Below are 25818 nucleotides of genomic sequence, written 5' to 3'. Positions count from 1 at the left end.
GCACCAACTGGGACTGGTGGCTGCATCAACAGAGTGGTCTTTGTCCCTACCATGCATGGGTTTCTGGGGGGTCACCACTACCAAAGACAGAAAAATTGGGAAGTACAGACCTCACATTGCTGTTGCTGCTGTTATTTTTCTTTGTCTTTTTCGGAGGAAGTTCCTTGGCTTTGCTTTTCTTATTTTCCTCTACTTCCTCTTTCTTTTTGTGCTTTTCCTTTTTCTTTTCCTTCTTGTCCTTCTCTTTTTTCTTTGGTTTGTTCTGCTGGGGCTGTGAGAGGGCTGCAAGCTGTTCATGCACTGCTTTGAGCTGTGGAGCAAGTAAATAAACAAACAAACGAGATCATGATTTGACCAGGCCTTTAGTCTCCTTCCCTCACTTGGGAGGCAGAGCTAGGTAGATCTCTACAAGTTCTAGGCCAGCCAGGGCTACAGTGGGAACCTATTGCAAAAACAAACTAACCCACTTAAACCCTGGAGTACAGCTCTATGTCATGGAAACAATATATGCTTGGGTATCAGGCTGTGGGCGTGGGAGAAACATAAGATAGGCTGCCATGGACCTGCCAAATTAATAAGATCCCTAAAATGGCCACCCACTACTTGATCTCCAAGGATTGCTACATCTCTATAACAGGAGCTTTTCAAGTTGACAGATGCTAAATTTCCTAGCTATCTTAGTCCCAGGATGTTTCTGAGGAGACGGTTTCTAAAATGCTAGGTAAAGCATCTACTGAAATACTGGGGCATGATGACCAACGCAAACATTAAGATTACTGTAGGCAGGCAGCTTCAGGATTCTGAAGCCCATGTATCCAGAAAATATCATGCTTGAGTCCTATTTAAACACACAGCTCATATTTCTACAGGATTAACACTCTATTGACTAAGAGGAAATGCCACAAGGGAATCTTCGGAAAAGCAAAATCAAGAACATCTTTTGGAAACCTGAGAAACTACCCTGGTCTCTGGGGCATAGAACTACAAGTTCTCTTACCTGCTCCTGGAGCTCAGCCAGCCGCTGGGCTCGCTCTTCCTCAGAATCATCAGTGGAACTGTCACTGTCGGAGGAACTATCACTGCTGCTGTCACTAGATGAGGGTGGGGCCACAACCTTTGTAGGGGGTGGCACTGCAGGGGAGGACACTGTAACTACTGGCTCTTCAGGCTCATCAGGCATCTTGGCAAATCGCATTTCAAACACATCCTATGGAGGAAAAGCTTTTAGAGCCTCTTCAACCAAATCAACAAGAAGTAAGAGATTATAGGATAGTCCCACCCCCGTACATGTGCGCAAGCACACAAAGCTTTACAACCAGTCCTGATCTGGCTAAGCATTCATTCCCTAGAGGATATACAGAGAGTCAGGTGAAAGACCAGTCTGAGAACATTAGTTTGAAGGTGCTCAGTAAGCACTAGGCCAGGTCTGTAGCTGTCTGACAGGAGCGCTTGCTTACCTTCCCAAAGAGAGAAAACAGTACTGGCAAAGGCTCTGAGTTGAGCATTCATGGCAGAGTGCATGCGTCTGCATCTGCCTTGCTATAACTCAAGAGTGGTCCTTGTACTCTTAATTGAACAGATGCAAATCCTTGGCTCAGGCACCTCCAGCAATGCTGGGGAGTGGAGCGGGATTTTTATGACAGGTATTAGGAAGGAGGAGTACCTTGTGTGGTAATAATCAATCAGAAGAGAAGCCAGTGATTCTGGGCACAGCAACTCACTTCAAGAGACTCTGAAGACCAGCTGAGAGTTACATGGAGTAATAATACAACTCATGGAGCAGTAGTCCCTGCTTTCGCTCACAGGGATCAAGTCAAGCAGCAAACCAAATAGCAGACCCCACCTCCCCACTCCCCCATAGTGGGGACTCCACAGTCAATTCAATGATGACTTGCAGAACAGACATGTAAAGAATAAGGCTGGCTTCCCAGAAAGATCTTCTTTAAGAATGAAATAAAATGAAGGATAGATCTAGGAGGAATTAAGAGGAGATGGGCATGTTACGGTCAAAATACATTGTATTAAAATTTCAAAGAATAAAAGAATAAAACGATCAGTGTAGCAATTCACACTGAAGGAACATTCCTTTTGCTGTGTCCCTGCTTCAAAAGATGTGTATGTAGTCAGAGTTTTCCTATCATGCAGCTGCTCTCAAATAATCACTCAGAGGCTTACATTAACTACAAATGCTCAGCCAATAGCTCAGGCTTGTTACTAACTAGCTCTTACATCTTAACCCATTTCTATTAACCTATGTGCTGCCTCTACACTCGTGGCTTTCATCTCTGTCCCATTTTGTGTGTCTGACTTGTTCTTTGGCTGACTGGCAACTCCTATGACTCCACACTTCCTCATCCTATCATTCTTGGTTTGGCTTTCCTACCTAACTTTATCCTGTTCAGCTACTGACGAGTTTGGTTGCTTATTAATGCAACCATATGACATAGTCACAGTGTAAAGGATGATTATCCCACAACAAGTATGTGCGTTCATCTGTGTATTTGCTGCTGAGAGACGTGGTGGCTAAGTACTAAAGTTAATGTTTTTTTTTTTTTTTTGGGGGGGGTTTTCGAGACAGGGTTTCTCTGTGGTTTTGGAGCCTGTCCTGGAACTAGCTCTTGTAGACCAGGCTGGTCTCGAACTCACAGAGATCCGCCTGCCTCTGCCTCCCAAGTGCTGGGATTAAAGGCGTGCGCCACCACCGCCCGGCTAAAGTTTATGTTTTAACTCAGGACACACTCAACTTTCCAGACGCCTGTCCTGAAAGCTCCATAAACAGGCATCTAGGAGAAGATGCCCTCTACAGCAGGTATCCATGTAACTATGGTACTGTTTCTCACATTTGCGATACCATTATGCAAAGCTTGGCGTCCTTCTCCCATAGTAAGGTCGTATCTGGCATTCTGTTCTGTGTAAGTGTAGCTGATCAAGTATTAGGCATGCAATAACTTCTTAATTAGAAATAAATTAGAGCAAAGCCCTGGACAAATGTATACAACAGGAGGTGACCAGCACTGGATGAGACAGAAGACCAGGAAAGAAAGGGGTGTCACACCAAAGCAGAGGTCCCTTATTAAAACAACTAAGACTCCAATTCCCAAAACACTTGCTAAGTGGGGGAAGCTCAATCCACTACTCAGGATCTTTAACACAGACAGGCTATGGCCCCTCAAAAAGCAGTCCGGTGGTAGCATAAATCTTTTACTCTAAATCTGAAGCTAGGCTGGTCTACAAAGTACATTTTAAGACAGTCAGGGCTACACAGAAACCGTTTCCAAAATCCAACCCCCGACACAGACACATATGCATGCACGTAGCTAGAGCCATGGGTGTCTGTTAAGGCGGGTCTAGAGCTGAGCAGTGGTAGAATGTGCCTTTAACCCCAGAACGTGGTAGGCAAAGACAGGTGGACCTCTGTGGGTTCAAGGCCAGCCTGGTCTATATAGTGAGTTCCAGGGCAGTCTCTAAAGTACAGAGACACTCTGTCTCAAAAGAACGAAAAACAAAAGACCAGGTCTAAAGCCAAGCAGAACAGAGAAATATAATGAGAAGTGCCAGGACTTTATAAGGGAAGTGACCAATTCTACTTCCCAGAACACAGGGAAGACACAAGGAAAAGCTGTATCAGGCCTTGTATCTATATATACCCTTCCTTTTTTTTTTTTTTAAAATTAAAGCTTTATTTCTTATATATACAACATTTTGCCTCCATGCATGCCTTGAGGCCAGAGGAGGGCACCAGATCATTTTACAGATGGTTGTGAGTTACCATGTGGTTGCCGGGAATTGGACTCAGGATCCCCGGAAGAGTAGCCAGTACTCTTAACCTCTAAGCCATTTCTCGAGCCCTTGAAATACCCTTTACCATAAAGAAATTTCCCTTTTTTCAAAACTGGCTGTTATGGACACAAGAAGGGTAGACAGCACTCTGAGGCTCCTTCCATTCTCTAAGTGCTCTGACTTGTCCAAGGCTGAGACCAAATAACAAGTAATACATGACAAGAAGCTGGTCAAGGTGAGAAAACAGCAACAAGCAGAAATAGAGCTACTGGCTTCCAAAACGTGTTCAGTTATATGACTCATCCTTTTCTTTTTGTGGGACCCAGGAATCCTGCTCTACTAGAGGTAGAAGCATCAGGAAAACACAGAGCTATGAGAAGACAACCTTACTGAGAGCTTCCTACCTTACAGGAACCAAGAGAACCGTGGAAAGCAGGACCATCACTGAACACAAAGCAGTACTAAAAGGAAACAGCAAGGGAGCAGAAAGAAATAGGAGGGACTAGAAAAGATGTGTAGAACCTCACTCAGAAGAACACCTAGGTCAAGAAGAGAATATAGATGGCTGTAATGGGGCAGTGACAGGAAGACAATGGTTTCAAGAGCAGTAACAATAGCACTCACCGGGAATATAACAATCATCAGATCTCTTGTTGGGCTCAAGGTAGGTTCAGTTGCAATCTGCCCTAAAACTCCATATCTAGTATTTTGTGTGTATGTTAGAATATTAAGTAGCCTCACCTAGCCCAGGCTGTACATGATGCATAATGATAGAAAGATAAAAGGGGTCAGGTGAAGCTCTTTGAGTTTGTGGTCATCTTGGTCTACAAAGCAAGTTTCAGGACAGCCAGGGCTACAAAGAGAAACCATCTAATATAAACAAAACAAAAGCATAAAAGTCCTTTCAGTCAAATTCAGATGCTAGGTTGTCTGTCCAAATGGTCTCAGATGAACCAGTCCAGAAGTCAGAGATGTAGGTACAAACCCAAAAATGAAGTGGATGGATCCTTTTCTATATTACTTTTCCAAGTAAATTCTACTCTTGCAGCACAACCTAACTAAGAAACCAAAGTGGATCTCAATACTCATTTTTATTTATTTATTTATTTATTTATTTATTTATTTATTTATTTATTTATTTATTTTTTCATTTTTCGAGACAGGGTTTCTCTGTAGCTTTTGGTTCCTATCCTGGAACTACCTCTTGTAGACCAGGCTGGCCTCGAACTCACAGAGATCCGCCTGCCTCTGCCTCCTGAGTGCTGGGATTAAAGGCGTGTGCCACCACCGCCCGGCTCAATACTCATTTTTAAAAATTTTGTTTTTGAGTGTATGTGCCTGTGTGAATATATACTTATGGAGAGGGAGTGTGTGTACACACCTATGTGCACACTTGTATACCAGAAGAGGACATCAGGTGTCTTTCTATGTCACTCACCTATTTCCTTAAAGTGTTTCTCAGAACATGGGGCTCCTGTTTTCTTGGGTAAGAAGCTAGCAAGGGTTAGTTATCCTGCTGTCTCCATTCTCCTCAGAATTGGGGTTATAAGCATGTACAGGATGCCTGGTTTATTATGTGGGTTCTGAGATCCAAATTCTAGTCCTCATGATGCACAGAAAGCACTCTTAACCACCTAGTCATTTGCCCAGTTTCATCCCTTCAGTGTCTCTTAAAGAGGTAAGCAAGGGTGAGTTTTGTGGGCCCCTTCCTAACCATTTATAGCATTCTAATATGAGGGCATTTAGAGAAAAACACAAAGCACAAAGATTCTACAAACACAACTGCGTTCCAGAAGAAAAACTCCCCTGGCAAAAGATAATGCTACTTTCAGAAGCAGTGGCAAAGAACCTCCACCCCTGCCTCAAGTAGACCCTCTGGAGAATAGGCATCTCATCTAATTTGAGTTTGTTATCAAGTCAATGCCTAGGAAGAACTTATCTCTTGAGACTGCTACGTGGCAAATAGCTTGGTGATCAAAATGAGAGTTAAAATGACACACTTGGACAACTTCACCAAAAAGAGAAAGGCACACAGGTGCACAAGCACACAGACAGACAGACACACGCACGCACAGTCCTTAAACAAGACACCAAAATGTAAAACAAAACCAAAAAAAGGCCCTCTTCAGAGAAGTAGAAATTGCAAAAAGGAAATAATGGCAAGGTCCCAGGACAGGGGGAAAAAAAAAATCCAATTAAAAAAAAAAATCCAAAAAGGAAAGCTAGATAGATAATACAGTGATTCCTTTTTCTTTCCCCTCTTTAATAAAGTAGTTCAAAGCGGGGAGGTGGCGCACACCTTTAATCCCAGCACTCAGGAGGCAGAGGCAAGCAGACCTTAGTGAGTTCAAGGCTACCCTGACCTACAGAGCAATTCCAAGACAGGCTCCAAAGCTACACAAAGAAACCCTGTCTCAAAAAACCAAAGAAATAAATAAATGAAGCTGTTCAAGGTAGCATTTTTCTAGGCTTTGAGTTTTTTGAGCTTTGCAGTTTCCTAAAAGGAGGCAAGTAAACAGCACAGATATCAAATCTTGGCCCTGGCTTCAAGAAATTGTATGGGAGATGAGGTGACCTAAGGTCCAAGTCTAAAGGTACACTGCCACTTGGTGGACCTGTTTAAGAATAGCAGTGACCTAGATAGGGTGGAGCATTATCTTTAATCCCAGCACTCAAAAGGCAGAGGTAGGGCTAGCCAGAGATATACAGTGAGACTATCTCTAATAAATAAAAATTTTAAATTATAGTAAAACTAAAAAACCTGAATTCTATAACCTAGTAAATGACAGATTAGCACCAAATTGATGAGGAAACACTAGACCCCAGTGCAAGCCAGAAATAACAAAACAAAAGATAGCAACTTTGCAGGCACTGGAGAGATGGCTCAGTGGTTAAAAGCACTGGATGTTCTTACAGAGGATTTAGGTTTGGTCCCCAGCATCCACAAGGTGACTGACAGCTTACAACTCCCGACTAGTCAATCTGCTACCCTCTTCTGGCCTGCACAGACACACAGTTAAAACGCCTATACACATAAATGTAAGACAAATCAAAACAAAACAAAACAAAAAATCCTTCTAGCCTGAGCATGCATTTGAATTAAGAGCCAGTTCAACGCTAACAACAATCCTATCAAGCTATCCTCCAAACTGAAAATTCTCTGCACCGAAGGCAACCAATCACTAGAAGCCAAATGGCTGAAGTGTCTTGATTCTGGTGAAAGGAGAAGATGCTATTGCTATCATGTAGCATGTAATGAAGCCAACAGAAGTAGGGAGACAGGGAATCCTGGGGATGAAATGGTCTCTGTGTGAGAAAGACCAATCAATCAGTGAGTCACCAATAGCTTTGCAATTCTCATCTCTGGCCTGGAAGTACCTAGAGACTGCTATAAGACCTAAGGAAACCTTGAGATCTACAATCAACATACCTGTGTCTTTTAACAGCAGGTTGCTCAGCCTACAGACCACTGACCTGAGAACAATAGCAACCAATGTACTAAGAAGAAATGGCTGGGAATTATGATCTTATTATGTTTCCTTTAAAAAAAGGCAGGTCTGGAGGCTGAAGAGATGGCTCAGTAAGATTGCACCTTACAGGTCTCAAGTTCAGTTCCCAGCACCCATGTCAGGCAGTTCATAATTCCCTTTAACTTCAAATCCAAGGCATCCGGTGTCCTCTTCTGGCCTCTGTGGGTACCCATATACATGGCATACACAGACACATACATAAAAATAAAATTAAAAACAATAAGTAAAAGGCAAGTTATAAAGGGATTAAATATTGCCTTTATTCTCCAATTTTAACCACCATTTACCCACTTAAAGCCTTCTCCAGGTTGCTGAGGAGAAAGAGAAAGAGAAGAAGAAAGAAAAGGCAGCTACAGTGGCTCACATCTATAATCCCAGCACTGGGAAGGCTGATACAAGAGAATTACTGATAGTTTGAGGCCTGCCTGCCTGGGCTACAGTATAAGACCCTGTCCATAAACAAAAGAAAAGAGGAAGCAGTTCATACATTCAATTCAATTTGTATACTCTTCAGAACTGTCAACTTTAAGAATAGAGCATGGGAACTACATCCATTAGGATCTATGACCAAACAAACCAACCTATAAACAGCCACTTTGCAACTAAAGGGCAAATGAAGGCTTTCCAAAGCTGATGGGAAAATATCCCACTACTCTGGCTCTACTCTGGCTCACATGTGAATACAACTGTGGCACAATGTCTACATTTGGGAGTGCCCCTGCCCACTTAAGACAGGTAGGTCTCTTCTATTTAAGAGACTGGGGCCAGGCACAACACGCATGATTTTTTAACACAACACCAGAGCAACTGAATGTAGATGGAGAAGGGAGAAAGGACTTTCAGTGGGAACAAAACCAGCCACCCTATTTTAGTTTTAACAACCCTGACTTAAAATGTGTATATGCCATTACTTAAATTGTTACGTATGTTGCTGGGGGGGGGGGGGGGAGGGTGCACGTGCTCTGCTAGTTCGATGTCAGCCTAGTCTATATTGAATTCCAGGACAGTCAGGCCTACATAAGAGAGATCCTGTCTCAAAAAAGAAAAAGAAAGGAAGGAGAAGAAAAGAAGCAAACAAGCAAACAACAACAAAACAAACCTCCTCCCCAGTCCCCCAGCATATTATGAATGAAATAACAATTACGATCTGCCTAGACCCATATAAGATACGGCCTATCCTTCTCAGAGCCTCACCTGGAGTTTTCGAGCCATGGCTACCACTTCATGGTCAGGGGGGTTGTACTTGTAGCAGTTGGAGAACATCAATCGGACATCAGCACCAAATTCCTGGGCATCTCTGTACTCACGGGACTCTAGTTTAGACTGGAAATACAAGATAGATCCTAGTTAGCCAGTCTGTCACTGTTCTAAAGGAGGGTGGTGTGTGCAATGCCACGTGGTAATGTTTGTGGAAATAAGGTGGCCTCTTAGTGGTCCTCAGTTTAATCCTGGCTAGGGTATGGGGGAGGGGGACCAGACAACAGATTGTCAATCCAATTCTCACTATGGGACAAGAAGACTGTCAAGCCACAGAGCTGAGAAATGACCTCTTAGCATCAAGCTTTTCTACTGAGGTCACTAAGGTCTAAAGGGAAACCCCGAAGAGATTATGCCAAAGCTGGTGAGAAGATTAAAAAGACTGGATCCAGTTGATTTTGTATGTACTTGTTTTGAAGGTACAGAATAGAACTTGGTTCAAGGAACACAGCGTTGAGTAATGCTATTCTACTTCTAAGAGAAAAAAATAACAATTATTTAAAAAGAAAAAAGAGAAGAAAAAAATATTTTGGTAAAGATGTTGGTAGATGGTGCTGTGTCTTCTACATAGAAGACAACAAAGCCTTGCCCATCACACTAAACCCAGAGCACCCAAAGTCTAGGAGAAATCCCTTCTCTGCCCACCATCCCTGGTGGCTAACCTTGATTGTGCTCATATCCATGGGATGTTTAATGATGTCACAGTAGTCGTGCAGACCCAGTGCCTCCACATCCACAGGCTTGTAGAAGGGCCAGGCATAGGCAGCGTGTTTCTTGGCAAACATCTCCTTAAGGATGCCACTGCAGCACTTGAGTTGCTCAGAGATCTTGCTGCTCTTCTCTGGTGCTGGGTGCTGCTGTGAGTCCGGTACATCTTTCTTTGGGGGCTTCACAGGTCTGCTGCTCTCCCGCCGAGGACCCAGCTTGGAGGTCTTGGGCTCTGGGGCCAGTGAGGGCGGCTCATGAATGGGGTCGATGGTGGTGGGGGTGGTGGTATCTGCTTTCCTCTTCACCCCTTTCTTTGTCTGCCATGAGCACAGGCACAAAAGGCTCAATCAGAGGCTCTGGCCAGTACAGTTGCTCTTCAGGATCACCTCTGAAACCAAGCCCTGACTAGGCTCCCAACACTCAGGACAGGCCCTAAAGTAACTGCATGGAGACCCTGTCGTACCACTGTTTTTCACAGCCGGGACAGGACCAGCCAGAAACAGAAAGGCATAAAACTGAGTGTTTGCTCCCTTAGGGGCCACAGAACCTACTGAAGAGGTTTCCTGTTTAATACCACAGAGCCCACAGAAGGAACAACTAAAAGAAGCTACCTGTCTCCTTCAAGCCCGTCTCTGGTGGCAGCAGTTCACCAGTGCCCAGGATGCTCACCTTCACAGGCTGTGGGGTGGCTGCAATGATGGGCGGGTGACTCTGCACAGGCTGTGGAGCTGGAGCAGGTGGGGGTGGTGGCTGGGGGGGTACTGGTGGAGGCGTCTGAAGTGGCTGGGGAGGCACCACTGTCACGATAGGAGGCTGAACAATGAGGTCTGGGGTGACAGCAGGAAAGGGGTGAGTTGTGGCCTGCACAGGTGGAGGAGGGTTCTGCTGAGGTGTCTGGGTCTGCGGAGGAGTTGATGCTTGAGTTGTGTTTGGTACCGTGGATACACCAGGCTTTGCTGTCCCTACCAATCATAGAAAATAGGAGGTTAAAGGGTATTCTGGCAAACACTGGCTGACCCTGACAAAACACCCATACACATTTATGTGGAATATTTGCTTTAGTGATTAAGACCATCCCGAACATTCCAGACATCACGGTGCACCAAATGTATTCTTGTGTCCCCAGGGTTGAGGTTAGCAGCCAAACTTGCAAGGTTTCTTCAGAAACTAGCATGACCTCAACTCTCAGAGCCACTGGGATTAGTACACAATTTCTGCCTCTCATGACAACCCAGGTTGTTTCCTTGATGTTGTACCATAAGTCCCAACACAAAATACACACAGCATACCAAATCAGTATAAAAAACAAAGGATTATAACTACAGCTCAAATGTGAGCTGATGGACTAGGGACTATACCCCATACTACCACATCCTCTACACATTGGAAGCTGTGGAAAGAGAACAAACCCAACACCCCATAAAAGCAAGTCTTCAAAGCCTGTAATCACAGCAATGAGGAAGCCAAGGTACAAAGGACTGAGAGTCTGGGGCCAGGATATATAAATACAGACCCTGTTTTAGGAAGAAAGGGAAGAAGTGGGGGAAGGGAAGGGAAAAAAAGGAAAGAAAAGGCACTCTGCAACTATGGCTGCCCTGGAGCAGTGTGTCGAGATACCATATGAAGAGCAAGAGGGGAAGGATCTATTTAGTTTTCCAATTTTCTTATCTAGTCACCAAGCCTGGGTCTCACCCAGTACCCGTAGAGAAGGCTCAGTTGTTAAGAGCATTGCCTGCTCTTCCAGAGGTCCTGAGTTCAATTCCTAGCAACCACATGGTGGCTCACAACCATCTGTAATGAGATCTGGCGCCCTCTTCTGGTGTGTGGGCATACACGGAGGAAGAATGTTGTATACATAATAAATAAATCTTTAAAAAAAAAAAAAAAAAAAAAAAAAGAATCCTAACTGTTGATCCCAAAAAGTGAGGGGTAGACTCTGAATGTATGGGTAAGGAAGGGATATGACTTATTATGTGTATGTGCCAAAAGAATGACCTGGCTTTGCATCATAGTGTACATCTGTAATGACAATACTCAAGAGACATGAAGAGTCTAAATTAACATAGAGACTCTGTCTAAAAGGGTGGAGAGGAAAGAAGGGAAAAAAGCGGAGGGGGGGGGGGTGGTTGAAGGGGAGCATCCACGTGAGTGACTGGTTTTCTTTGGTTATTTCAAAAGCTACATTGGATTTAGTGTGTGTTTTTGCCACTTTGGAGCGAGGTGGGAAGCCAGGCTAAAAACATCTCTACAAAGAAGCAAATTCACATCCAGGAGTCATCTGAAAACTATCAATCTTTTTGCAGCTCAGAATCATAAAGGACATAGACATAGAGGAGGCAGAATGTGCAGACAGACAAAGAATAGAGTAAGTTATTGGCTTCAAATGACTGTGCATCAGAGGCAAACATAACTATCAATTCAGATAATAAACCTTAAGATTTTAGGATTGGGACACTAGTTACAATACCCACTGGTCAGGTTAATTTCTTTATTCTAAAATGGAAAAGCAGGGCTTAATAGTTTTAAAAAAATAACTACAACACTGAAGGTGAAGAATTCAAACAGTGCTTTCTTTATTACCTAAGTTCATCAACCACTCAGGGCCCAGTGACTTCTGCTGGGGGGAGACAGATTCGTGAGACCCCTGAAAGCACAGGCAATACTGAAACTAAACCCATCCTGTTCAAACAGCACTCCAATATTTCCTGTCACCAGTAATCCCTGATATTCTTCTAAACTTGAAAAATAGGCAAAGGGAGAAAACAGTTGATTTACTTGCTATTTCCAATACCCTACCTGTTTCTTTCCTCCCTCGTCCTCTTCCTTTTGTTTGGACTATCATGATCTCAGTTTCTTCTGTGGGCAGTTCATTAATTTTTTGCAAGAAGAGCTTCTCCAGAGCTTCTGCCATTAAGACGATGTCATCTCCAGGCTGGATGAGGAAACAGGTTGGGTAGAGCTGGAAGGCCCCCTCTTCCCATCTTTGTAGACAGGACAACAAGGCCACCCCCATGCTCCAACACATGGAGCATTGTATCTAGGCTCCCTCCACAATCTGGATTCCAAGGAGCCATAAAGGCTATGCTACTAGGTATCCCTAACAAGACCTCTCCAACTGTATTTCTCTTTCAGTTTTAAGCTCCAAGAAACCATCTTTGTGCCTTATGTACCTACCAACCCGGTCTATCTCTATACTCCTTGACTTTGGGGTTTCTTCAAATACAACTCAAATGAATTCACTAGAAATAAATTACATAGCATTTCTTGTGACGAATGCTTTTTAGGGCTCAAAGAATGCTCCCCAACATGCCCTAGAGGCAGCTCAGTGGGGATTAGATGAAGCCTTTATCACAATGCCTTTATGGATTCCCACTCTAATCACCAAGTCCAAAACATGCTGTCCCCATTCAGCTCTCAACTGAGGGTCTAGTCTGTACATTTTGCTGTTCACCTAAGTGAGAACTAAGGCTTTACAAAACACAGTAAACTTCAAGAAACTCACCTACCCATCTCTTCTGGGCAATTTTACCCACTACACGAGCAGAGGTCAAAAGCTGAGTTCTGTATAGTGTCTCCCTCCAGAGTCGTTCTATTTGAAAGGGTTGGTTTTAATCACATCTGTGGTCTGAACTGTAAACAAATGATCTGGCTTCATGGCATAGCCGAGCCGAAACGTTTGGCTACAGGGTTAGGAAGTGACTCTTGGGTCTATATATAAGACCAGGGGGACACTCAATATTATGGCCATGTCCACAGTTCCAGGAGACTGTGACCCACAGAATAGGTGGGGGTCTGCAATTAACCTCACTGTGCATTCTCACATCAAGGTTTGTGCTTGAGTGCACCTCTGCAAGACTCTAATTGCACAGGTTCTTTCATCTAACAATTCACACCACCCCAATGGACTATCTAGTGTCGTCTATCCTCATATGTTCTCTATCAGACATGCTCAAGAACTAAAATAAAATCCCCAGAGTACTAGAGGCAGGTACTTCAGGCTGATAAGGATAGTGCCCTCCTCCCCACAAAAGAAACACCCTGTCCTAGGCACAATTACAGGTCCAATCACCCTACTTCTGCAAGTATCTTACTATCATACTTACAGCCCAGCTGCTCCCAGCAACACTGCCCCTAGGATCCTGACAAGTGCCCCATCTTTACTTCTCATTCCAAAGCTGGACCCCTGCCCCCTGCCGCATCTCACCTTGTTGTAGATGTAACAATTTGTAAACATAGTGTTGAAGTCCTGGATACATTCCTGAGCATTCCAGTAATAGTTGTTTTCCAAGCGCTTCTTTATTGTCCCCATATCCATGGGTGTTTTAATGATCTTATAGTAATCCTGAGAAACAGATCAAAGAAGGCCAGAGTCACCTGAGCAGTCATCATGCTGGACTGGCTACCTATGCTTAATCCCCTCTCTCGCCACACTCAAAGATTTTTCATGGTATCAGTAAGGAACTGAAGGTAAAGTGGGTAAAGGAGAGATTCCTAAACACTAGATGGCAAACGTACAACCTAACAAGTTGTCTTCATAAGAAAAACAAATGCAAATACTTTTTACTAAAAGGAAGAAAGGGAGGGAGGGAGGAAGAGGGGATAATTTCGCATATGCACAATATATATCTTGATCATGCTTGCCCTCATTTCCTAGTCCCTTCATCCAGGCCTCTTTTTTTTTTTTTTTTTTTTTAAATTTTTGAGACAGGGTTTCTCCATAGCTTTTTTGGTTCCTGTCCTGGAACTACCTCTTGTAGACCAGGCTGGCCTCGAACTCACAGAGATCCGCCTGCCTCTGCCTCCTGAGTGCTGGGATTAAAGGCGTGCGCCACCACCGCCCGGCTTTCAGGCCTCCTTATCCTTTTTAAATATTCCACTAAGTCAAATTAGTGCTGCCTGTATGCACATAGGTAGGACCATTAGGAGCATCAGTAACCACCCAGTGGACATATCCCCAAAGAAAACTGACTGTCCTTCCCCCAACAGCCATCAATTGTCATTAGCTCCTTAGGTAGGGGTGGGGTCTTACAAGCTCCCCTTCTCTTTCAGGGTGTTAAAATAACCTTTCATTCTAAATAAGTATCAGGGAAATCAAATCACTCAGCCTTTTAAAGGGGGGCTGAGGGACAGAGGAGAGCACCAAGATACTGTCCCAAAAATAAAGTGGACAATAAGGTTTTGAGTTGCGCCAATACCCATAAAGAAAAGGACACTTACCAATGTAAGAGGAGGCACATACAGGTGCCTTAATTTGGTAAGAGCTGCATGTGCACAACCATACCAAAAGGCAACTCAAAATCAGTCTTGTAAACAACCTATTTCATGCTGCCTCCTCCCTTCCCTTGAGAACTAATGACAAAATTAATTAACTCCTGTGGAAATCTGGACAGATTTTATTCTGTGAACAAAACTATGAGAATAGTATCTGGACCTGCGTTGCAGACTGGCAAGTCATTCAAGGGTTAAAAAGGACAACAGTAGAGCAGGGGGATGAAAAGACTGAGAGCTAAGGGAGTAGGTTTTAAGGTAGGACAAGAGGTCAAAATTACACGTGAAGACATAAATACAAAATACAAAAGGCAGAGCTAGAGCTCTCTAATAGCTCCTGAAAAGTATTAGCTCTTAGGCCACCAGCTGGTTAGAACCAGGTCTACTTAGAATAAAGGTCTTTTAAGATCACTTTTGCCCAGCAGCCCTTCTTTGAAGGCATGAAAATCAGTGAGATTCTAGAACTTAGAAGGTTAGGGTAGGATGGTATGGAGCCCAAAGGCCAGACTAGAATAGGTAACAAGTTCACAACCAGTCTGGGTCATGCAAGACTCTGCCCTTTTATTTTTAAAAAGGCTGCTAAAGGTGACACCCAAATTAATGGAGGGGTAGGATTCACACCACCCAAGAAAGGGAAATTCTAGCATACGTTCAGGAGTTCCAGCCTGTGGAACTTGACAGATTTTAATAGTCAAGCTTCACCTACCACACGACCACAGGACACTTACTGGTCAGGATATCTCTGTAACCTCCTTGCCTCAGTTCCCTAGCAATCCCCTGCCTTGGACTCTGCCCTGAGGCCTCTGTGCCTCTGCCCCTATTGTTTCCTCCTATAACAAAGTGACCTTCTATTCTAGCTTCTTCAAACAGTGGTCTCACATCCTCGCTATCTCACTCACACAATCGTAAATCTAGCTTCAACTTCTGTGTCACATCTTCCTACTGCCAGCAGGATGGTGGTGTGAGACCCTCCTCTTTTTGTTTCTCTGTGTTCTCTGATGTAGAAATCTGGGGACTGCTATCTGCTGGCAATTCTCTTTTCCATAAAGCCTTTCTTTTAAAGTTTTGGAACCCACCTTCCACCTCCAGTTCCTTCTATCCCATCTGATCTAAGAATGTCGCTGTGGTTGTCTCCAAAGGCCAGAAAACATATTTGGTGGACACACACCGAACACTGATCACAGTTATGGTTTTCAAGACAGGTCAGAGTAGGGTCTCACATTTTGAAGAACTTGAACATCTGGCAGAGACTAAAGACACATGAAGAGTTCTAGCTCTCAAAGACCCAACTTGGATAATGGCATTATCCACATAACACATTTGCCAGGAGTGCATGAAAACAGCACATTCCAGAGAGCAACTTAGAAATATGAACACATTTGTTCCAACCACTCCCTGAGGTTCATGGAATTAGTTCAGACTACAGAGCTGTTTGCTAGGGATGTATACAAATGGGACATCCTCAAGAAAAGAAGGGAAAAATGGAAGGGAAGGGGAGAAAGGAAGGAAAAACCAAGATAAAGTATGTTCTGGAGAGCGATAGGAAGTGTAATATCTCTAGGGGACATATAACACAGTCCCCTTCAACCATGTTCTCTGGGAGATGCTCCAATATTTTTACCAGCTTGGCAGTGCTTTGGTGGTGATGCAAAGCTTAGAGGAAAAAAAAGGGCTTGGACTACTAGTTGGGGTTCTGATTTCAGTTCACCTTATTTTAATCTCTTCCTATACAACTTTCACTGGGGTCCCAATTAACTAAGAAATATTATACCTAAGCCAGTTAGCTTCCCTTTTTTTCCCCCTGTTTGATTTGCAGGACTACTATAACCATATACTGAAAGGTCACTGTGGATACTTGTGTTTAGAGTTCTTACCACAATTCTAAACCCATTTCCACCCATCTGCAGAATCTGCCTTCACCAGGAAACTGAGGGTGGTGGTAGTCCAGGCCCTGCCCAGCTACTCACAGGGAGGTTCAGCTTGACGGCATCCACAGGCTGCTGGAAAGGCCACGCAAACTGGTGTTTCCATAGTGTCTTGAGCACCACTCTGAGCAGATATTGCAGTTGATTGGTCTGCCTCTTGGGCTTATTAGGGTTGGAGGTCTCTGGAGGTGGAGGATTGGTGCTGGCTGCATTTGCTGGCTGGGGTTGGGCCTGGGCCTGCGTTGTAGACATTTGGGAGGTTTCTAGTCCATCCCCCATTACTGGCAGATTTCTCAATCTTGTCCCAGGGCCGCTCTCCGTAGACATGCTAGAGATCCCATCACATTCTTCACCAGGCACTCTACACAGAAAGAAAAAAAGTCCCATCAGAGACCACAGCACATAGACTACACTAGAAATGACAAGTGACCCTGGCTGCAGACTCCAAAGATTGTAATCAATTGCCAGCAACTGGTCGGAATTGTAATAACCCAATTAAAAGGACCTAGTGCTTCTCTAAGACTGGCTATCTAGCTAAGCCTGGTGATAAGGGCCTGTAATCCTGGTTGCGCTGGAGGCTAAGGAAGGTAGTTTACCAAATTTAAGACCTGTTTGGACAACTCAGTACTCAGTCAGACTGTCTCAAAACAAAAAATAAAAAGGAGACTCTCTGGACACCGTTCAGTAGTAAAAATGCATGCCTATTACGCACAATCCCAGTACAACAAAAAGCCTGGCCATCTAGCACAGGAGATAGGTATATATAACCTATCAACAGCCAGGGGCAGAGAACTCAGTAGAAGCTTATAAGGAACAAACAAAGTCACCAAGAACTACAGAGTTCACAAGGAAGAAGGTATAATAAAGGCATGTTTTGCAAATCTGCACAACCCTCTCCTCACCTGAAGACCTTTAGAGGATGCTGGTAGCGTGACAGGGTAAGATTACGTAAGACCTTGTTTGTAACTGTGGCTTATGAAGCACAAAGCCAAATCAATACTTCTATTTAGGCCAGGGCTACAAAGGAAGTATCAGCAAGGTAAGTCCTATTCACCTGACTTTGGACAGCTTTACAATTACTGAGAACATTTTCTGAGTAACTCAAATAATGCATGGTTACTGAGTAAAGAAATCTCATAAAAGGCTACTGCTCATTTAAAAAAAAAAGTCCATTCATACTTGTCAATCCAACTACCTTAATGAAATAAACTAATCCTTATAAATAAACCACAGCTCAAGGACTAGCAACCTCTCCCTCTTTAAGAAGTGGAATGAGGAAGGGTTTTATGGAATATAAAGCCTCGTCCTGGCATCTCTTCAACACAGAATTAGAGATGGTGAAAGGGTACCACAGTTTAAACTAAAGGTGTATCTACCTCACTTAAGTCTGACTGGGCTGATGGTTAAATAAAGACCAGCTAGCTAGCCAGCCTTGAGTGGCGCATAGATGGTTGAGGCCTAGTGAGGATGATGTTGAAGGGAGGCTAAATAGATCATCTCTGTGCTATATATGCTTTGCCCCAGACACAGAATGCTTACTTTGGTGCATACACATAAAAAGGCAGAAATTACCTTTACCTATTTTATACACACGGATATGTTTGTGCTGGGTATATCCATGTGTTTCAATGTGTGTAGGCCCTGAGTTGACTTTGAGAATTAACAATTGCTCTTTCACCTTAACTGATTGAGACAATCTCTCAATCCAGCCGAGAGCTCACTGATAAGACAAGCCTTACTAGCCAACTTGTTCCTATAGCCACTGTGTCCATCTGGCATTTATGTGCGTTTCTGAGTATCTGAACTCTGGTCCTCATGCTTGGATAGCAAGTACTTAACCTCTGAGCCATCTCCACAGGCCCAACTTGAGATTTTTAAGGATGCTGTGAAAGTCTGTGAACCTCTAAATTTGTATGTGTATGTGTTGTGTGTATATATAGATATATATAGATATATCCATTAACATAAACTGTGTGTATGTGTATATATAACTCCCAAAGTTCACCAACTTCTGATTAAGTACGGCTTCTTCTCAAGGACACTTTTTTAAAAGAAAAGATTCATTCAGTCATTCATTCATTTATTATGTATACAGTGTTCTGCCTGCATACCAGAACAGGGTACCAGATCTCATTATTATAGATAGTTATGAGCCACCATGTGATTGCTGGGATTGAAGTCAGGGCTCTTCACCTCTCAGCCATCTCACCAGCCCTCTCAAAGACATTCTTTGATACCATCTCCCCTCTTAACATTGTGATAAGGCTATTTTAAGAACAGTTGATAGTTCAGCAATGATGGTGAATGTCTTTAATCTCAGGCCTCAGCTGCTAGTACGGAATATGTGTTACCCATTGCTAAGAAGTTTAGTAAACTGAGTGGATGTGACCAGTCCCACTTTGTTTCTCTGGTTCCAGTCTCCTAGTCCATTGAAGTCCCAGTAATACCACCAGTTCTGTCTTGTCCTGTCAGACTCACCTTCTTCCTAAAGTTATAACACACAGACAGTAAAATGCCAGGGAGGTAACAGTTATGAGTGCTTATTAATTGAAAGCCATCACTGTATCATCTGCCCTAAAGCGTAGAAAATATCTTTAATGTGCTAACGATGCTCTCTATGCTCTGTATTACAGACTTGAGCTATATTAGTTTAATTCTCACAGAAACCTCACAAGCCAGACAGTGGCATCATCACCTTCACCATGATACCCGTGACAACACAGCAGTCAAATGGATGTCACATGGAGTAGTGAGTACTTAGTGCACTCTGATTCAGAGCAGTCTCAAAAGCATAAGAGCAATAACCACGAGCGTCTGCCTTGGCTAATAACACTTCATCCCTCAAGAAGGCCTACCTTCACTACAGAGCATCATGAGCTGGGGCTCAAGTCACATTTCTAGTAGTGCTATCTCCAAACATTTTTCGGTCCCAACAAATCAATCAGAACGGAGACACCTTGTGGTAACTGGTCATCTGTTTGCAAGGAGAACTGCACATCATTATAAGCAAAATCAAAAGCACAATTCCCTGCTGAAGCTTGGGTATAAGAAGAGGCCTGAAAGGATATAGTTTAAACTTATTTCCTGTTGGCCAATATGGTCAGTTCCAGGCACATAGGAAAAATACATTCAAATTCACATATATCCTTAAAACATGGTGCCTTTCTATAAGCACAAGGTATTTGCATAAAACACTGGAGGCAATGACAGAGTCTACCACAAACAAAAACAAAGAGGTAAGGAGCACTGATACTGGCAATAATAAAGAAAAATGAACAAGGACTTTGCAGATAAATGGATGGAACAACATAGAGTGAGGTAACCCAGATGCAGAAAGACAAATGTTTCATCTTATTTCTCATGAGTACATGCCCTGGAGTAACTGTAGTAAAACTTAGGGAAGTAAGAAAGGGACCACTGCCAGGGTAAGGGGCTGGGGGAACACTAGAGAGGTGAATAGCAGGATATAAGTGATCTGGCAAATGTGTGGGAGTACTTAGGGAGGGAGAATGGAGAAAAAAAAATGGAAGGAGGGTAAAATAACAGTAAGAATAAAAGTCATACTATTAACTTATTCACTAAAGAAAAACCAATATACACATTATGTTTGTATATAAATATTATATATTTTAATGATATTTTCTCATTTGGGCTCACAATGATCCCTCCTAAATCCAAAAACCACCTAATAAAAAAAGCTCCAAACAGGCATGAGAAGCCCTCTTTAGAGTTGTTCATTAGGGCAGTTTAAGAGACTCCCAAACATGCATGCTATTGCTATGCCTTGGGTTACTCTAGAGAGGTGGAAGAAAAGTTCCTATTTCTGAAGACATCATGTACTTCAGACACAGGGCACAAAGGTCCCTGAACTGGAACTGACCTGAATGCCTCCTCACTGAAAACTAGCTTTTCATGGTACCTGAAGGTACTATGCAAGCTTCCAAAGGAGGGAAGCAACAAACAGACCAACCCAGGTATGCCTCCAATGAAACATAATGATGACTAGCAAGCACAGCACACAACCCTTCATGGTAGCCAAGAGCTACCAAGACTGCACTCAAGACCTGTTCAACAGGAGGGAAAATTATATTTGGTACTAGAAACTTAGCCAACTACCAAGGGCTAGTGAAGGCATATATCTTGGAGGAGAACCTACAAGTACCACAAGTACCACTTAACTAAATCAGTATAATCCCTAACTACCTTCTAAATATTTGTCTTTATGCCCACAAAGGAATACAGTTCTCACTTCTCGTGAATGAAACTTCTCTTTACAACAGAGACAATTACAGAAAACCTCAACCAATCAAAATGCAGAGATTCATAGAGACCAGTCCTAATGAATACAACTAAAAACACTCCTATACCTTAAAGCTCATGGAACACTGTGGAAGAGGTGGTCGAAAGGTTGTAAGAGCTAGAGAGGATCAGGAAGATTGCTGTGAGACTGACTCCTAGTAATGCAGAGTTATACTCATAATGTCTCACCAACACAACAGCCTAAACACAAGCTGAACAAGGACAAACAATAGACATATTGAGAGCAGGTCACAAAGCTCCAATCCTACACAAAGAACACAGGCAACTAAGGAATGCTGATGGTGGGAGAGTCTTCCTCAGGGAAAAACACACCAATTGGTTATCTAATACCAAATGGTCAACCTTGAAAACATAAAAGTGACTTTACATACACTGAGGTTTTATTTATACTTAAAAATATATATGCAAGCCGGGCAGTGGTGGCGCACGCCTTTAATCCCAGCACTCGGGAGGCAGAGGCAGGCGGATCTCTGTGAGTTTGAGACCAGCCTGGTCTACAAGAGCTAGTTCCAGGACAGGCTCCAAAACCACAGAGAAACCCTGTCTCGAAAAACCAAAAAAAAAAAAATATATATATATATATATATATGCATACACATATGCATGTGAACAACGACCAATTTTAAAAGACCATGAATTTGAAAAAGGACAAGGAGGGACATATGGGGGGAGGGGGACTAGAGGAATGACATAATCTAATCATATTACAATCTCAAAAAGAAATGAAAGAAATTAAACACACACATAATTTCTCATTACTAGTCAAGTTGCAGCATATTTTGCCCTGCCCTAGGAACATCTTTGCTGAAATACTAGTTATACAACATGAATGTGAAAAGGTCCATTCCTCTCCTGGTCCCAGAGTAGTGGCTACTTCACAATTATGATGACAGCACCATTTAATTGTGCAATCTGTGTCAGTGGGGAAGTACAACCGGGATTACTTTTCTGACTAGTTCTTGCAGCTGGTGAGAACAACACTTATATCATGAGCCAGACTGCACTGCCTGGAGCAGTGGCTGTGTGCTGAGGCAGCTCTTAGAAACCTTAATCCTTTTTTGATCAGTCTGTATATACTGCCCCTCCTTTCTTGGTCCTGCCAAGTTAGACTCTACAGTACTACACAGACCCTGAATCTTCTCCTGAACCAGATAAGTGAAGATGAAAATAAGCCAGCCTTTTTGCTAAGGGAATGTGATATACACTCAAGTTCTGCCTCCCCAACGGCATGGGGAAGGCGGAAGGCATGGGCCAAAAAAGATCTTATAGCCAGGAAGAGCAGAAGCTGGGCTGGCTACAACTACACTAACTAGAATTCTACTGCCTTGCCTTTATTTAAAAAAAAAAAAAAAAAAAAAGCAATAGGCAGGACAGCTACAATGGGAATATGAGAGTTGAACTTTTTACCTCTTCTCTGTAAAGGTTGCCAGTGATCTTGATAGACAAACAGCATGTGTATAGTTGTGGGGAAAAAAGCTAACATAGAGGTCACATCATGGCACTGACAGCTAAATCTGGACAGAAAGATTCATGAATTTATCTGTGAGTTTGAAGCCAACCTGGTATACAGGCTCCAAAGCTACAGATAGACCCTGTTTTGAACCCCCCACCCAAAAAATTCATGAATTTAAAATATTTCTGGAAGAACATGCAGTGGTTTGTTTTGATTAAAACAAACCAAACACTGGTATGGACGTGATCAAGCTTGCTGAGTTAACTTTTCTCGTAAAGGAGCACAGAGCAAATACTATCCGCTGTGCATGATGAACATAGGTCTTTCAAAACAATCTTTTCTTCTGTTACCACAATGTGAAAGCAACCACAGACAGGCAAAAAGGTAAGAATGAAACTCCAACTAGCCTGAGGGCTAGTTTGTCGGCACTGTTCCACAGAATTCCAGACTTTCTGAAGAGAAGGGGAAAGAAAAATGCTATAAAATAGTGGGGTTTTGTTTATTTTTCGAGACAGAGTTTTCTCTGTAGCTTTGGAGTCTGTTCTGGAACTCACTCTGTAGACCAGGCTGGCCTTGAACTCAAAGATCTGCCCGCATCTGCCTCCTGAGTGCTGGAATTAAAGGTGTGTGCCACCATGCCTGGCCTGACAAAACAGCTTTCTTTTTTTTTTCTTTTTAAGAATAATAAGAACTTGCAGCAGAGTCCTCAGCCGATGTTCCATTTTTTACTGAGAAGAAAATTAACCAAAGTCAGTTTGAAGGGGGTGCTTGCACTTACACCTTCTCAGTAACTTCCAGTATGACTGGGGGCTAAATGGAAATAAACCCTACATCATTTTAAAATTAAAACAGTTAAAAGCAGCATCCCCACCAAAAAGAAAAAAAAGAAAAAGAAAAACCCTTGAGTAAGAGCTATGACCTCGCAAGAAGTAATGTTGCATTTGACATTAAATCCATCTTCCTTCCACAAAGTAACCCACAGAAATCAAGTACCCCCAACCAACACTAGTAAGAGGGAAGTGGTACAGGAAAAAAAGCAGGTAACATAAGGCATGTCTCATTTCCTCTTGGGGTTTTCCCAATCACCCTTGTCTCTGTGAAAGGGCAATAATAATCAACCCCTCCCTGGTGTATCTAGGTATCCAGAGGAACCTCAAGAACACAGGTTGGCATGCATCTGAGACTCAGAACCTTACTCCTCTGCAGACTACTCATCTTGAAGGTCTAAATAAGAAAAGCTAGACTTGGAACATCGATCAGTTGATAGAGTCATATAATCTGGGCATAGTAGCATATGACTATACCTATACACACCCAGGACGGGGGTGGGAAGGATCAGAAGTCCAAGGTTGTTCTTGGCTTCAGAAACAGTTTGAGGCCTATCTGGGATACATGAGCTCCTACTCCAAAACCCGAAAATAAAAAAGAAAAGAAAAGAAGAAAGCTATTTATCAATAGGGAACTTTCAGCCTACAGCAAACCAAACTCCAAGCAGAAACTATCACACAGCAGATGAAAATGTAGTACTCCACGGAACTCCTTGTTGCTTCTGTATAAAAACTAAAAAGATAAAACTAATATTCATGTAATAAGTTTAAAGTACAGAATAACAGACTAAAACCAGAGGAGGAAAAAAATATAATAATCTATCTTTGTCTTTTTTTTTCCCCATCTCCCTGGCTGGTAAATGTTTCCAGTCTAGGAGGAAAAATACATTAAAAATATCTTAAATAGCCGGGTATAAGCAGGGACACACTAGAAGTAACCTAATTTGTTAGACTTAACACTTGGTGGAATGGGAGGAGACTGGGCAGGCAATGGGGCACTCAAACAGCCTGAGATCTCAGTAGGACAAATGAGATATCAGCCAAGAATTCAAAGGACAAAAGACTTCTGCATCAACATAGGACAGAAAGTTAAGAGGGTCTAGTGGAATGCCCCAGAAATGGAAATTCCATCAATGACACTGTATCCATGTGTATCCACAGAAATGTGATAACGTTATCATATGGCACATTATGAGGTAAAGTCAATAGTTTGCTTGCTAAATCTCTTATGTCCAAAGTATTTCAACATGTGATGTTTATAACATTAATCACATTATTGGCTAGGCCTGGAGACAAACTCCAAGTTTAGGCCAGCCTTGTCTTCTGAAACAAACAACAAAAAGAAGCAGGGTTGGAGGAAGGGAGATAGCCCAATAGGTAAAAGGGCTTACCGTACAAGTGTGACAACCTACGTTTGATCCCCATAACCCACAGGAGAACCAACACCCAAAAGTTACCCTCTGGCTTTCACATAATCACTTGTGTTCTTTCACAAACCCCCAAAATAATTTTTAAAAATGTTTAATGTTGCATACCTAATCTTGGCACTCCACACTGTACAACTCAAATTCGAAGAAAAATTTTCACTCAAAAATCTACGGTCAGAAATGCGCAAAATAGATCGACTGGCAGTAGTTACTTAGATGCATGCATGAAGCCTTCAGGCTCAAGCCCTAGCACAGCACATGCTGAAGTTAGCAGTGCATGTCTGTTAATTCAGAATGCCTACTTAGAAGCAAACTATGTAGTTAAGTGTAAACGGGCGAAAACATCTTTGGAAACAACACAGGAGGATTTCAATATAGGATAAAATCGTTGACTTTCCTATTACAGGTGTGGTGGCCCACACCTTTAAACCCACCACTCGGGAGGCAGTGGCGGGGATGGAGAGGTGTCTCTGTGGGGTCTCTTTGAGTTCGAGGCCAGCCTGGTCTAAAGAGCTTAGGACAGCCAAGGCTACACAGAGAAAGAAACCCTGTCTTAGAAAAACAAAAACAACTGCTTGCTAGGGGGTTCAGGTGGCAGTAGTGCACACCTTTAAATCCTGCAATTGGAAGGCAGAAGCAGGTGATCTCTGCTGTTTTGTATTTTTTGAGTCAGGGTCTCACTCTGTAGCCCTGGCTGGCCTCAAACTTAGAGGTCCTCAGCACTGGGATCAAAGGTGTTAGCCACCAAACCAGCCTCATTACCCTTTGGAGATAGGTTACTGATAAAACAGTGCCCCAATCTGGCCTCTAAATCATGAGTCTCCTTCCTGCCCTAGCCTTCCCAGTACACTGGAATGACAGGCACAGCCACTATGCTAACCCACCTCTCCTTTTTCAACAAATACTAAAACCTTTAGGTACATTTACGTTACTATATAACCACCACCCACACATATCTGTAACTTTTTCCATCCTGCATCCATTAAACACCAACACCCTGTTTTGCTAATTTCAGTCCCTGGCAACTAACTACCTAGAGGCCTCTTCACTTGAGTGCAACTTCATGGATTATTTCATTTAGCAGGATCCACCTTACAGCATATGTCAGAAGTCCCTTCCTGGTTTTAAAGTTGACTGTACATATAAACCACACATGTACACATTCAGTTTCTGGACACTTCATATTTTTCTTTTTTAATGTGTATGAGTGTTTTTGCTTACATCTATGTATGTACGCCACATGTATGCCGAGTGCCAAAAGAGGTCAGATTCCATGGAATTGGAGTCACAGATGGTTGTGAGCCATTGCAAGAGTGCTGGGAA

At 42.9% G+C, this 25818-nt stretch overlaps 1 protein-coding gene across 3 annotated transcripts in view; it reads right to left on the bottom strand.

The window, feature by feature from the left end:
- The window catches only part of Brd4 (bromodomain containing 4), a 78758-nt gene that overhangs the window by 18854 nt on the left and 34086 nt on the right, over positions 1-25818 (bottom strand). For all 3 annotated transcript variants that reach the window (XM_057789020.1, XM_057789039.1, XM_057789029.1), the window contains exons 2-9: positions 16511-16829; positions 13480-13617; positions 12072-12207; positions 9945-10237; positions 9230-9592; positions 8505-8633; positions 998-1207; positions 111-310 (exon numbers count right to left, since the gene is read on the bottom strand). In XM_057789020.1, the coding sequence (XP_057645003.1) occupies positions 111-310; positions 998-1207; positions 8505-8633; positions 9230-9592; positions 9945-10237; positions 12072-12207; positions 13480-13617; positions 16511-16795 (1754 nt within the window). In that variant the 5' untranslated portion in view covers positions 16796-16829. The remainder of the gene's footprint in view (positions 1-110; positions 311-997; positions 1208-8504; positions 8634-9229; positions 9593-9944; positions 10238-12071; positions 12208-13479; positions 13618-16510; positions 16830-25818) is intronic.

This window comes from Chionomys nivalis, chromosome 1 (assembly GCF_950005125.1).
Source record: "Chionomys nivalis chromosome 1, mChiNiv1.1, whole genome shotgun sequence".
Taxonomy (NCBI): Eukaryota; Metazoa; Chordata; class Mammalia; order Rodentia; family Cricetidae; genus Chionomys; species Chionomys nivalis.
This window is presented reverse-complemented; position numbering and strand designations above follow the sequence as displayed.